Here is a 16,105-nt window from a genome sequence, read left to right as displayed (position 1 = left end):
AAAAGGTATCTCAATCAGCACATTTTTTTGATAGTCAATTTCAAAGAACTAAGGCCTTGTTTGTCTTCACTTGTGTAGTGTGACATCCTTTTAAATTCATTTGTCTAATCATTTACAAAAAAATTAATGCAAATTTTGACAAAAATAGATGCAAATTTTGCAAAAAATAAGTGCAGATTTTGCCAAAAATGGGTATTAATGTTGGTTCTAGGTGTGGTGTGAACACATTCTCATTTATAATAAACAAGAATAGCAAGTAGCCAAACCAGTAATGAAAGATTAAAGCATCTGAAACAAAATCAGTATTATTCATTTCTGTCCAACTTGATTTCAGTTAGATGTTGCTTTAGTAAAGGAGAAAGCAATATGAAAATTGGGAGAGGTGGGTAAAGACAAGAGCAGGAAACATAAGTACAGCTGCATAATGCAAGACTTCCTGGACACTTTTAGCAGATGAAATCTTTCAAGTTCCATTTGTCTATTGCTATAGTAATTAACAGCAGTTAATAGCAAGATATTCTAACTGTAACTTGTTTTGGTTTAGATGTTACAACATATTACCAATGTAATAATAAGAGTTTAATCAAAGAGTGGAAACTCTATGTTGAAATATCAACAATATTAGGCAAAGGATAGATTGTTATTCACCATAAAGATGACATGTTGAGTTGCAGATAGGCACAACAATCTGTTAAAGATTTAGTGTTAAGACTGGTCTTAGCTGTCAGTGTTGGTGGTAATGTGTACATGAGGTGTGCTTGCTTATGTAAATGTGTGTTCTTTTTCTGAAGAAGGCATTGGCCAAAAGCTAAATGTATAACAGTCTTTTTTGTTACGCTTATCTGCAAGGCAATGTGTCATTTTTATTGCGAGTAACAATCTGTCCTTTTGCTAATAAGGTTTTACTCATTGCAATAAGTACATCTGTTCTTTATAAGCTGTGGAGAGATATAATTTGCACCTTTTTAAACAATACTATTACATTAGTAACATAAGATCAACAAGAGAACTTTAGAAAGTATATTTTGTGGTGAAATGTTGTCAAGATGTGAGTTCAAGTCAACTCTGCTGCTCTGTTAAATATTTTTGCCTTTTTATCATTATTTATTTATACAGTCCTTCAAGAAAAATTGCTGCTATGTCTCTGGCAGGGATACAGTTTGAGATGTCAACTGTCCATAGGTCATTCTTTATCATCTGGTACATTGCTGTATGTTCCTCAGGCAGGTTGCCACAAAGTATCATCTTACAACCACCTCTCATTCCCTTGCATATTCTCCTATTGGCTATATAATACACACCGACACATAGAAAATGTGTATCTAAAAACACCAAATTACCATATACTGTGATGTATGTTCCTTCCGTGGTTTTGTCATGGAAACCAATAAATGCCCATCCTGAAATTTGTTTGTGGCGTGAAAACAACTGTTTGGCAACACTTGCTTCAGCATCTGAATTCAAAATAAGCAGATGTCCTCCTTCATCAGCACAAGTCTTTCTTGCATCACTCCAGGTCTTCAGAGTGGTGTGAATTTTGTAATAACCAACACCAGCAAAATATTCGTAACCAGGACCAGGTTTTGGTGGTGGAACTGTTAAAAGAGAAATAGTGTAAATTTACTTATTTCAATTCTTATTTCATTAAGATGGTTTTATTTTATGTTTCACCTTGTCTAATCTTATTGCATGCTGTGATTTTGTGACTTCTTGTTGTGCAATGAAACTCATTTCTGTGTAGGTTTATGGGATAGTAAATTTTGTCCAAACCATGAATGTAACTTCAAAATGGATGTTGTGTTATTCTTGAGAAGCCAGTGAAACAAAGCCTTTGTTGTTGTTGTTTTTGGGGTTACCCAACATGAGATAGTAAGGAAGATAGGTGGCACAAAATTTGATGACACGAAACACAGAAATTGCTTATCTCTAAAAACACACAGCCATTACAGTTCTTAGGCCTCTGCACAATATTTTTAAGACAATATTTCCATTCACAATGCTTATGAATTAATTCTATCATTTCTCTGACTCAACATTAAAGTGATTCAATCATTCATGTATTAATTCATCAATTTACCATGTTCAGCAGATCCAGTCATGATGGAGGACCCTGAGGCATGTGAAATGAGTTAAGGGAAACATAAACAAAAGATAAATATTAGCTAAAAATGAAACTTGAAAATAATGAACTATTACTACAGAGGTTCATACTACTTACACTTACGCAAGTTGAACTTAACATAGTAAAACTGTCACTGGAATAGCAAATTAAAAAAATAACTGTTTCTTCATGAGTGCATTAAATAGTTATTTTCTAATCCTTGGATGTATATAATCAGACATATGTTTATAATTGTCTTTGGAATGTTCAGAGATTCCCAGTTTCTTGTGTGATACCTGATGCAAAATATGGAATCCTAGAGGAAGAGAAAAACATAAATTTAATGTATATATGGGCTGTGGCTGTTGTGGTTGAATATGGACTCTTATTTGGTTTTCTGGTACCATCAGCAAATATTATAGTTTCTAAATCGTCCTTCAGTGTCATTATAAAATCATTTATGTAGATCATGGACAAACAAACCTTGTGAGACTACACACTTTCAGTCTCCCATACTCAATTACATTTTATTATTCTCTATGAGGATAATAACTCATCTGTGGTAAAATGACATCATTATTGCCTTAATCTATTAGTTCAGTTGTTAAAATTTTATGTTTATACAATCAAGTGCCTTGACACGGTCACATGATATGCAAGGTAGATAAATTTTCTTTATTTGTCTTTATCAGGAGTTGATTCCCAAATGGCTTTCTCTGTTAAGAAGCCTGTATCAAAGAAAAAAGAAGAAAGATTTAATGGCCTGTTGATGATAATCACTGGAGACAGAGTGCAAGCTTAGATTTGACAAGGAAAGGGAAGGAAGTTGATTGTGTTAGTATCAAAGGAATAAATTGCTTTAACTGATTTAGGAAACCACAGAAAAACTTAATTTTTATAGATGGGCATAAGCATGACCTCTGCTACACATATGTGAGTCCTTTGCTTAACCCTTGTGCCAACTAAGCTACCAATTTATGAAAGGTAACCTGAGAGGCTAGTAATAAATTAGGTTCTTAAAAATTTGTCAGTGTACTATTAAAAGCCACATTCTCAAACATTGTTAAACAACTGAAATTCATGTAATGGATTGGAGGTACTATATTTATCTTCATGAATAGTGCTGCTGAATGGTCAACTATATCAGGAAATAAGTATCAGGCCATTGACCAATTACAAATGTAGCTAAAGGGTAGTAAGCACAAAATTTTGATATTCAGCAAAAAATATATCCAAAGAAATCACCAATTTCAAGTTTCCTAATGACTTTTGCAGTCTGCTTAGTGGTAACTTATTTGGAACAAATGGTAATTTAATAATTGTCTACTGGAATGTATACAATACAAATGAATTTGATTGTTTATTTTCAATTTTCCTTATTTGTACACACTTTAATGATGATTTTTTGTCAGAGTGTTTCGACTGATGACACCTGGTGTTATTGATGTCAAGCTTTGGATTATTTTCCACAGTAAAACCCCAGTGTGGGTTGAAACATTGGGTGACAGCCACTGACAGTTTGTTTTTTAACCCAATAACCCATAGAGATTTAAATGTAACATAGGTTTTGTGACAATAAAAGTCAAATATTAACAGTAAAATATACTGACTGGTCAGCCACAGATAATAGAATATATGAATGCATCACAAAATCATAAACAATGTCTCAAAGGGGTTTAGAGTGCAGCTACAGGAAGATCAAAGGGAAGAGCTTTTCAGAGTAGGAAGTATAGACGAAAAATTTAAGATTCTCTTAAAATGTCTGAGTTTTGTTTCTCTCTAAAATAAACGAGGCCAAAATTGAACATGAGCAAGGACAAAAGATAGATAATTTCTGGAATTAATGTATCTGGTCCTAAGAACAGAAACTCTGCCTAATTTAGGGAACTAACTGCACTCAAGAGTTGAACTTCCATTACCACACAGGCCATTTGGTTCCTCCCACCCACTATTAGTTTACTTGTAATCCAGACATGGGACGTTGCTGTGCGGCACTATGCTTTATAATTTTTTTCAAACTGTTGCATCCTTGAGCCCCCGGTTCGAGATGTACCCTTACCCGCTTAATGGCTGACGCTACAAATCACTTCATTAATAATTATAGTACAGAGTTACATCACCAGTTACAGTTACATTCTCAGCAAGTACACCAAGTTCTTTAATCCATATATGTATTTTTCCATCATTACTAACTTTACGACAGGAACGGGTATACAAAGCCAGGTCTTCGAGTTTGCACCCTCCTGTTGTTAGGCTCCGTCAGGAACCCTAAGCCATTTTCTCAGTAATCACTTAATTTTATTAATCACTTAACAAAAGCAACTCTTCTGGTCCAGATTGTATACCAATTAGGTTCCTTCCGGAGTATACTCATACAATAGCTCCATACTTAACACTGATATACAACCATTCACTTGACAAGAGATCTGTACCCAAAGACTGGAAAGTTGCACAGGTTACACCAATATTCAAAAAGATAGTAGGAGTAATCCAGTAAATTACAGGCCCATATCATTAATGTCAATATGTAACAGGTTTTTGCAACATATATTGTGTTAAAAAATTATGGATTACCTCAAACAGAATGGTCTGTTATTATTCTTACTTTATGTAAATGACCTCCCCTTACATTTAGATGATAACAGAACCTTCCTCTTTGCTGATGATACCACAATAATGATATCTGACTCAAACGAACATCTTCAACATTCAATAAACAGGAGCACAGCACAACTAAACTCATGGCTTAATTCAAACAGACTACTCCTAAATATAAAAAAGACAGCTGGTATTATTTTCCACACAGCCCAAAATAAATACCCACCAGTACCAAATATATCACTGAGTGATGATAAAATCAACTAAGTAAAGGAAACCAAATTTTTGGGGGTTACCATTACTGACACACTTACATGGAAAAGTCAAATTGATATAACCTGCACCAAATTGAGTAAAGCATGTTTCACAATTAGACAAATAAGGAATGTTGTTAATACCAACACCCTCACATCAATGTACTATGCTCTTTTCCACTCTATATTAAGCTACGGAATTATCTTTTGGGGCCACAGTGCAGAAGCAGTGAGGCTGTTTAAACTCAAAAAAAGTAGTTAGAATAATATTATTCAAACAGCAGAAAGAATCTTGGAAACCACTGCTCCAGAATCTTAACATATTGCCCCCCTCATGTCAGTACATACATTTTTCACCAAGAAAAATATTAGCAACTTAGATATAAACTCAAACTGGCACCAACATGATACAAGGTCAAAGAACTCTCTTCCAGTAATTCCCCATTCAACAAAACTATACAGTAAAGATGTCAAATATATGGGAATAAAACTCTACAATCATCTCCCAATAGCACTGAAGAACATTACACAAGTGAAGAATTTTAAAGTCAAACTACAGTCACTCCTAATTAAACACTGCCTCTACAGCATACAGGAATTCCTCGAAAACAACCTGCTATAAGGAACTGCTCAACAAAAACATCAGATAATGGATCCCAAACTATTGACCTTATGTAACATAACTGAATGTAAGTTTTATTGGTATAAATCCTAAATTCTGGTACAGAATAAATATAAGACCTAAGTACATTACACATGTGACGTAAATATGTAATCATTTTATAGATTCATAGACATGTACCTCTTCTTATAAATGCCTAATATGTATCACATGAGCTGTCCTATATCATGATGTGCATTTCTGTGCAATGTATGATTCAGTGGATCAAAACAAATAAATAAATAAATAACTAAATGTACTCAACTTGAATTTAGAAAAACATCATTCTCGTGAAGCACAACTTGCTCTTTACTCACACAAAGTATTGAATGCTATTGACAAGGCATTTCAAATGTATTCCATGTTTCTAGATTTCCAGAAGGCATTTTACATGTTACTTCACAAGTGGCTTGTAATCAAATTGCATGGTTATCGAATGTCATCTCAGTTATGTGACAGGATTCATGATTTCCTGTTGGAGGAAAATAGAAGTGGTTTCTGCCATTCCCTAAGGTAGTGTTATAGGCCTTCTGCTGTTGCTTATCTATTTAAATGATTTAGGAGACAATATGAGCAGCTATCTTAGATTGTTTGCAGATGATGCTGTCATTTATCATCTAGTAAAGTCATAAGAAGACAAAAAATAAAAAATAAAATAAAATAAAATAAAATAAAATAAAATAATAAAATAAATTACAAAATGATTTGGAAAAGATATTTGTGTGGTGCAAGAATTGGCATTATTTAGGGTCACTAAATATTGCAAAGTGTGATATCATGCACATGAGTGCTAAAAGGAATTCATTAAACCTTGGTTACATGATAAGTCAGTCAAATCTAAAGACCATGAATTCAACTAAATATTTAGGAATTACAGTTATGAACAACTTAAATTGGAAAGAACAGACAGAAAATGCTGTGAAGAAGGTGAACCAGAGGCTGATTTTATTGGCAGAATACTTCAAAGATGTAACAGCTCTACCAACAAGACTGCCTACTCTGTGCTTGTCCATTCTCTTCTGGAATACTGTTGCATGGTGTGGAATCCTGACCAGATAGGATTACTGGAGTGCATGAAGAAAATTCAAAGAAGAGCAGCACATTTTGTATTATTGAGAAATAAGGGAGAGAGTGTCACTGACATAATACAGGATTTCAGGTGGAGACCATGAAAACAAAGATGTTTTTAATTGCAGTGGAATCTTCTCATGAAATTTCAATCAGCAGCTTTCTCCTCAGAATGTGAAAATATTTTGCTGATGCCAACTTACACAGAGAGAAATTATCATGATAATAAAATAAGAGAAATCAAATCTTGCAAGGAAAGATATAAGTGTTCATTTTTTCTGTATTCTGTTTGAGATGGGAATAACAAAGAATTATTGCAAAGGTGGTTTGATGAACCCTCTGCTAGACACTTAAGTGTGATTTGCAGAGTATCCATGTAGATGTAGATGTAGATGTAGATGAGAGATGCATTCTTGGTGCAGAGTGTGTCAGAAGCATCACAGCAGTTATTGTAACACTGATGTACTGACAGAATTTCTTCTGTTGTTAGGACACATGGTCTGAGTCTGTCAGCATAAGTGATCTCACTGTCCTGCCACCCAGAAGCACTGTGCATTGTGTAGTGGAGGAATGGCGTTGTCAGGGTGAACAGCCAAGGGATGTGGTATCCTGTATCATGATGGAGAGGCAAGGACTTTTGTATGTCTGGTGAGAAGTAGAAGTGACGCAAGAAGTCGATTCACACTACATGTTCAATGATGTCTGTTGCATAAGAAGTTCATGTGAGTTCATGATAAAGCAATGGTTCTAAGGTTTGTGTGGTGGATCCATGCATCCAGATCATTGAGTTATTAGCTGTGTGGAGTTGTAGTGTCAACATTTTGCCGACTGTTGATGTTCTCTCGAATGGTACTAAACTGATGTGCGATCCAGATCCACAAAAAAGTACTTTCTGGAATTGAGATCAAAGATGCAAAGATGGCCACCCTGGTGTGTGATTGAGAAACTATGAGCTTGAATCTACCATAGTCACTGTTGCTGACTTGGTGTCTCTGTGTGGGCTGGTGCACTTAAAGTGGCCCACATTTGAAGCTTAGAAACCCACAGGGAGAAGGACAGATGAATACAGTGTCACCAAACTTGCACAGTACCAGCAGGGCTGTGACATAGAGTCAGCAGTGGCGACCATTGTAGTGTTGCCCGCAGTGAGTGTGATACCTTATACAGCACGTTGAGTTGGAGCAATGATGTTACTGTCAACTGTTCTCATCATTGCTTGGGGCAATCTGGCATGCAAGGTGGGCAATCTTTGGCTAACTTGCTGTGATGGTGCTGTGCCTTTGTAATTTATACAAAGCCTATGTTGTAGTAACACAAACATCCTGTTCACTAGAGCAAACTGTCTCTCCAAAGGTTTGGCTTCATGTGATGTCGTAGTAAGTTGTAGTTGCAGCAGAAGTTTCACGATACAGTGTGTCCATAGGCAGCATCCAGCATGAGGTTAATTTTAAGTGTGGATTTAAATCATCACCAAAGCTGGGACAGCATTCTGTCATTCAGTTGTTCATCATAGAGAGCAACTGTTGTTCAGGTGCCCTGGAGGACCACTGTGGCAGTGCTGTTTTGGCTACATCATACTTGTTGTGGGAAGGGGTGCCAAGATGATGTCACTGATTAAGTCTTCATGTTCGGTCAGACGGCAAATGAAAGTGATGAATCAGATGTTATCATCAAGGATGCTTGATGAAGTAAATACACACTCTGCAGTGGTGAACCACAGAGCTGGTCTGAACGGAGGCAGTTTCAGTTGTGAGCTGAGTTTGTGAGGTAAATAAAGGCTGTAATGTGGTGTATCTACAGTCAGCCAAGATGGTATCACTGACAAAAGAGTTTGTTGTGGTTGCAATGAGGAAATAAATAAAGCACCTAGTATATTGTAGTATACTAGTATTTGACTGCGAGCATGAAGAGTAAGTGAATGTCTATTCCCATAATGCTGCATGGATGTCATGGTTGACTTACAAAGATTTCACCATTCGACCTGAAGTCCACTTGTTGATTTCTGCATTCTGTCGTGTATTCATTGTACAATCTTGTTCCCAAGCTCAGTAACATGTTGTCTGTTGGCTGCCATTGTTATGGTGTAGTAAGCTTTGTGTTGTATAGAAACATTTAACACATAGATGAGGTACATTTGTGTTTCATCAAAGGTCAATGTTCCACACAATGATTGCACTGCTAGTACACTTCACACATACTAACCCAGATGCAGTGTTCTATGAAGCAAGAAAAGTTGTATTCACAAAAAGGATGGCAACATTGTCAATGCACAATGGAACATTTGTTATGATTACTTGCATTGACATGGTGTCACCTCTGTGCTAGAACTCTCTACTGGGTGTCAGGGAGTGCACCAATAACATAGTCATGCTTGCACCATCATTATACTCTGTCATCAGATCTGCCACAGATCACTGCCTCCACATTTCGTGATGAGGCATGGGAGTAAAACACCATAATACCTTTTCATAGTTTCATCACCCTTCAACCACTTTTCATGGATGCTCGTGACAGAGGCTTGTTAACATCAACCAGCTTCATCTTTTCCAAGTTGCTCATTCCCAGGCACTTGGCCATAACAGTCTGAACTTTCCCAAAGTATCTTAACTCAGTTGTTTTCCCCATTTTTTACCCATATCATTGATAGAATGATTCCTCATTCATCTTTTCACTCCTTATGTACTTATCTTTCCATGTCATGTTCCCACAACAACACCAGGTGGCACCCAATCTTGCAGTGGGCAGTGGTCATAATGTTCTGGCTCATCAGTGTATGACATTATACTGTGTAAGTCAGCTATGTTTGACAACATTGATAATTTGTTTGGGTAAGTAAGTGAAACTGTGGTTTAATTCAACAGACTGAACTGATCATCAAACTGTAATCTCAAGAGTTTTGTGCTGTCAACCTCTTCTATTTCCAGATCCTCAGCTTGCGTTGGTTAGAATGTCTAACAGAGTCTGTGAATCTTAGTGAGTGAATCTTTTCAAAGGTCAAGAAGAATGAATTGGATGAAAACCATATAGTAATCTCCATGAAACTTACATTTACAGCTCTTTCAAAGATTTTGATTTATATTTATCACAATGTTTTATTCTCCACAATCAAATCAAACTTTGCATCTAGCAATGTAGCATATGGGAAATTAATAAAATCAAAAATAAACAGCAACAATAAAAACCTTTGGGGTCACTGCATTTGACTATTTCCCATTTGCATCATAAGTGATAGCCTGATCTATGGATTTTTCATATTTGTAACTTTTGTTTCCTCTTAGAGTGTCCATGACTGCCTTGCAAAAGTCGCACTGATAGCACCAAATTCGATTCATTTGAAAAAAAGTGTAATTTAGGCAGTCCAGTGCCTTTAGTAAGCAACAGAGAATAACAGAAGTCTTTAAAATTTGATATCTAATGAATTAAATATATTCTGATCTATTCCTTTTTAGTATCTGAATCCACTAGAAATCTAGTTTGTGACTTGGAAAATATGTTATTTGTGGACCAATGGAGAAGTCTGAAGAATGCTGGTAACAGTGAATTTGAGTGAACATTTTATGGTACAGTATTTTACTATCTCACTTCTATTATGGAGGATAACTACATATGATTTAAAGTCCACGGGGATTGTCAGCTGCAGGTGTCATATTCAAGGCAGAGCCAGTAATATTCCATAAAGTATAGCTGTCTAGACTGGAATTAGAGAACTGATGAGTATGTCCTCCTACTCATCAAGCTTTATATATAGAGAAGTTTTGTCTAAGACATGGAAATGTCATAATAAATAATTTAGCCATTGCATTCCAAGAGAACTTCTGGGAAGAAAACTGGGAAGAAATTTGCAAATCAAACACTGAAGATGCATTCAGATTTTTTTTTGGTCTCTCTAGATTTATTTAAGCTCCATTGGTATTGTCAACTGCAGGAAACATCTTCAGGGGAGATCCAGTAATGTTCCATGAAGTGTAACTGTCTAGACTGGAATTAGAGAACTGATGAGTATGTCGTCCTAATCATCAAGCTTTATATATACAGAAGTTTTGTATATGACATGGTAAATGTCATAATAAATAATTTAATCATTGCATTGTAAGAGAAATTATGAGAAGAAAACTGGGAAGAAATGTGCAAATCAGTCACTGAAGATGCATTCAGTTTTTCATTTGTATTGCTCTGTAGATTCCAACAACAAAGAGAATGTTCAGAGATGTGGAATGTGTTCAGATATACACCAATAAAAGACAAGGAACCACAGAAATTTAAATTGTAGACCCTAACTGTTTAAAAAACTCCCACCATACTGTTTTGTGCTATTTCTGCAAATTTAAGCTAGAGTTAACATAGTAAATTACAAATAAAACTGCTGCTTTGGATGTAAATATGCTGGTTCCTGAGATATATTAAACAGCAGCTGTTTATCTTCTATGAGTAGCTTAATATTTACCTGATTATATTATCACTTTTTAAAGAAAATAGTTACCAACATCTTTCAATACAAAGTTTTATTTTCAGACAATTACTGCTTGTCATGCATCTTTATAAAGAAAGTAAGAGGATGGCATTATGAACCACCCAAGGCTGCTGTAATGTGTATTGTCAACCAACTGTCTTCAGAGCATGAATATCATTATATCAGGTTAAAGGAAATTTCCTTGACATCAAATAAATAATTATTACCAGCTGCAACATCTGTTTGTTACACAAGCATCCACTGTCTTACAAATTTTTGTCACTAACTACATTATGAAGAAGAAATAAAAATTTTAAGGTTCACCAATGACATTGTAATTCTGTCAGAGACAGCAAAGGACTTGGAAGAGCAGTTGAATGGAATGTACAGTGTCTTGAAAGGAGGATATAATATTAACATCAACAAAAGCAAAACAAGGATAATGGAATGTAGTCGAATTAAGTCGGGTGATGCTGAGGGAATTAGATTAGGAAAAGAGACACTTAAAGTAGTAAAGGAATTTTGCTATTTGGGGAACAAAATAACTGATGACAGTTGAAGTACAGAGGATATAAAATGTAGACTGGGAATGGCAAGGAAAGCGTTTCTGAAGAAGAGAAATTTGTTAATACCGAGTATAGATTTAAGTGTCAGGAAGTCGTTTCTGAAAGTATTTGTATGGAGTGTAGCCATGTATATAAGTGAAACATGGGCGATAAATAGTTTGGACAAGAAGAGAATAGAAGCTTCTGAAATGTGGTGCTATAGAAGAATGCTGAAGATTAGATGGATAGATCATGCAACTAATGAGGGGGTATTGAATAGAATTGGGGAAAAGATGAGTTTGTGGCACACCTTGACTAGAAGAAGGGATCGGTTGGTAGGACACATTCTGAGGCATCAAAGGATCACCAATTTAGTATTGGAGGGCACCGTGGAGGGTAAAAATCTTAGAGGGAGACCAAGAGATGAATACATTAAGCAGACTCAGAAGGATGTAGACTGCGGTACGTACTGGGAGATGAGGCAGCTTGCACAGGAGAGAGTAGCATGGAGAGCTGCATCAAACCAGTCTCAGGACTGAAGACCACATCAACAACAACAACAACTACTACATTATTCCATAAAGTGTCACACTAAAGCTGTATCATAAACTGAACCGTGCTACTTGACATATAGCTAACAAAACTTTATAGTTCTCGATATTTAGGTAATACATTGAAAGAGTGGTAAATGAGGTATTTTTTAACCCCTGAGCAGGTGCACCTCTGTATAAAGTGTGCCTGTCACAAGTAACTGTGTTATTTCACTTATGTGAGCTGGTACCTATTTCTTCATTATTGCTTCAGCTAACACATTTATAAGTTGTGTTCTTGCATGTCCAAGCGATCAGCAGTAATATAAAATAAGCTGTGCACTAGATGATAAAAAATTTATGACCCATGCAAGAAAATGACCCAGATTCTGAGATGGCTGGTCAAACGTACAGCAAGGCAGTTGTCTCTGAGGTAGTGAGTAATCAAATAAGCAGTTGGATAAGATTTGATGCTACTGCACTGTTTGATGCTTCAAGTAGGTTTTTACTGTAGGGTAATTCTTGCACATGTCAACGGAGTGATACAATGAGAGTTCATTTTATTATTGTTTAATTCAACAGTGATTTAGTTTACATAATGTAAATTTATTTTACTGTTGTTTAATTAAACTGAGATTAAACTGTGATTTTCTTCATACATGTTTACCTCGGTAACATAAAGTCAGTATTCTTTACATGTTTACAAATTGTGCTGTCTGCCCACTAGTGTTATGAAAAATGGCCCACGTGCTCAAGCATTAATTTTCTTTTTAATTGGTTAGGATTGATACTAAATTTCTAGCTTTGAGGTAGATATGAGCCTGTTGAATGTCTTTATGGCAGAATTCCACTCTGAATCCCAGACTTTAGGCAGAATGTATGTGATTTTTTTTCTGTGAATGTGCAGATTACAGTTCAGCTGCAACTAATTTTATTGTCTCCAATAAAAATCACTAAGCAGTAAATTTATCAGAAAGTGAGAGTAAGAATTCCAAGATCTTAAAAAGATCACTGTAATGAGTGTGATTGACTATGTTACATAATATTCTTACCACTGGCTTATAATGAATAAAAATTGTGCTCACATTAGGTTCAATGCCCCACAAGATAATTCTGTAACACAAATGGGAATTAAAATATGAAAAATATGCCAACACTCTTGTCTTTAAGTCAACATGAGGAGAGACGCTTTTAAGGTAAAAGCATGCTGATCTGAGCTTATTGATTATTTTGGCTAACTGTTGGCTCTACTTGTTATCTAATTAGATTCTACAAGATTTTACAGACAGTATTTATTTTAGCTTGTGATCATAAAATAGTGATGTTTGCTTCTTTGAAACTGAATAATATAAGCCATTCTGATATTAAGACTTAAACTGTTAACTGTGAACCACTCATTCGCCTTGTCAGCTGCCACCTGAACAGTTCTTGGTATGGCCAAGTTTGGTTCTTGATTAACATGCTTTTGTATTTAGCAAACAAAATAATTTTCAATCATGCTGGAAAGTCACTGAAAAATAATGTATGTAAATTAAGAACAAGTATGAGCCCTGGTACAATCTTTCCGGAATCCCATGTGTCATATGCACCCAATCTGAGGTTAGTTCAAACCCTATGACAATCTGTCAATGAGAATCTATACTTTCTGTAATGAAGATAAGACTACATCTGTGCAAGGGAAATACCATAATATTTTAGTATAACAACTAGAATTTTGTGATCCACACAAAAAAGGCTTTGATAATGTCACAGGATATACCAGTAGACATCTTGCATTGCTTTCTCTTTTGAGAATCCTTTGCAAAAGTCAGAATGAGAGACAGTTAACTACTTCTTCTCCTGTAAATGAGTCAGCATTCTGTCATAGTTACAGCACATTAATTGTCAGTTGTTATTTATGATACTGATCATATTTGTTGGTGGCAGTTATGGGACCAGACTTCAGGAATTCCATAAAGAATTTGACAACAACTGTCTCCCTGATTACAATGTCGATGAGTCACCACTGATGAGATGTTTCACTATTTCAGAGAACTTTGTGGATTTTCTTGCAAATAAAACTAATCAACTCAAATCATGTTTCTTTGGTTTCAGAGTAAATTTTGTATGGCCTGAACTGTCTGTAAAAGGAACAAAGCCATGGTTTTCTTATCAATAACTTACAGCAAACATTAAGCAGACCAAAAGATTGAGACATCAATGTGAATTTAAACTATAGTTATACTAAAAGAGGACAGCAGAATAGATCTACTCAGTCCACACCATTCCATAATAATGTAGCTAAGGCAACTTGTTCTATCCTGGATGTATCTAGATATTGTTAGGGCAAGTTCAAACAAGACTTACAAATACAGCAGTCCTGACAATAATGACAGAAGCTGACCTTTCTTTACAAAGATTGTGCTCTTGGTATGTTTGAAGAACATTTTAAATAATACAGTATGTTTTACTCCAAACATGTTCCAAAGGTATACACCCACCCAGAAAGAATTTTTCACTCTGTAGCAGAGTGTGTCCTGATACGAAACTACATTGCAGATTAAAACAATGTATAAGACTGAGACTCAGACTTGGGTCCTATGCATTTCATGGGCAACTGCTCTACCAACTTAACTACCCATGCATGACATGGACATGCCCTCACATCTTTATTTCTGCCTGTACAACTCCTACCTTCACAGTAGTTCTTTGAAATGTATGAGACTAGCATTCCTGGAAAAAAGGATATTGCAGAGGTATGACCTAGCCACATCCTGGGGGATGTTTGTAGAATGAATTTTGCACTCTACAGTAGAGAGTGTGTGCTGATAAGAAACTTCATCATAGGTTAGAACTGTGCGCTGGACTGAGACTCGAACACAGGACCTTGACCTCTCTTGTGCAAGGACTCATCAACTGAAGTTTGGAAGGTGTGAGATGAGATACAGGCGGAAGTAAAGATATGAGGGCAGGTTGTCAGTTGTGCTCATGTAGCTCAGTTGGTGAGCACATTCATGGAAGAAGCAAAGCTCCGAAGTTCGAATCACAGTTGAACACACAGTTTTAATCTGCCAGGAAGTTTCATATACACCCATTACTGGTCAGGTATGGTTGTGAAGAAATTCAGGGTTCAGAACCAAAAAACCTGGAGTTTATTATAGATGTGGAAGGCACAAAAATAACAGAAAGAATAGTGTGTGTGTAGTGCAATACGGACACAAAAAGTATTCAATGGGAAAGTGAGCAGGGGATGAAATTTGACCTACATTATTGATACAGATTATGTTTTTGTTCATTAAAATACACCTGAATGATTATATAAAGAACTTTTCTAAGATAAAAAGAAGTATGAACATGAGAAATGCATGATGTTTCTCTTTTGATGCAAGACCTGTGTCAGGCATTGCAGGGGAACCGATACCAGGGAGGCAGTCTCCAGTCACTGCATAAATTGTATCCCTTTCCTTGGATTCAGGCAAGATTTGAATTGGTTTCTTCTGAACTAGATGAGTAGGGCAATCTGGGAAATAAGTCTGAAAAATCTGTAGTACCGCTTGGCACTTCACATTGGTGTGTTAGCAGTATCTGCTTACAGAGCTCTGCAGGAACACAGACTGAAACCTTATGAAGTAATAGTAACAAATCAGCTGACCAATTCAGATTTTCTATGAGCTGTTGAACTGTTACGTCTGTTTGTGTGCCATTCACCACTCGGCAGTGGGAGAGTGTTTGCCTTTACCCATTTTTGATTATTGTTTCTTTTTTTAAATTTTTGTATTTGTAGATTTAATATAAGAGATAGATATCTTTCACATGAATATAGTTTGTGTTCTATTAGCATATTAAATTTGTCTGATCTATGCTTAACAAACTTTGCAGGAAATGCTGAAACAAATACAAATTTTTGTATATCACAAAC

At 35.8% G+C, this 16,105-nt stretch overlaps 2 protein-coding genes across 2 annotated transcripts in view; one reads left to right on the top strand and one right to left on the bottom strand.

Annotated features, from left to right (window-relative positions):
• LOC124775701 (kinesin-like protein KIF19) overlaps window positions 1-16,105 on the top strand; it is a 471,390-nt gene that overhangs the window by 217,721 nt on the left and 237,564 nt on the right. The gene's annotated exons all lie outside the window — the stretch shown is intronic.
• Window positions 1-16,105, bottom strand: part of LOC124776651 (hemolymph lipopolysaccharide-binding protein-like) — a 43,036-nt gene that overhangs the window by 9,761 nt on the left and 17,170 nt on the right. The window contains exon 4 of the mRNA XM_047251742.1: window positions 1,341-1,595. Within this exon, the coding sequence (XP_047107698.1) occupies window positions 1,341-1,595 (255 nt within the window). The remainder of the gene's footprint in view (window positions 1-1,340; window positions 1,596-16,105) is intronic.

Source organism: Schistocerca piceifrons, chromosome 2 (assembly GCF_021461385.2).
Source record: "Schistocerca piceifrons isolate TAMUIC-IGC-003096 chromosome 2, iqSchPice1.1, whole genome shotgun sequence".
Lineage (NCBI taxonomy): Eukaryota > Metazoa > Arthropoda > Insecta > Orthoptera > Acrididae > Schistocerca > Schistocerca piceifrons.
Note: the sequence above shows the minus strand (reverse complement) of the source record. Positions and strands in the feature narration are given on the sequence as shown.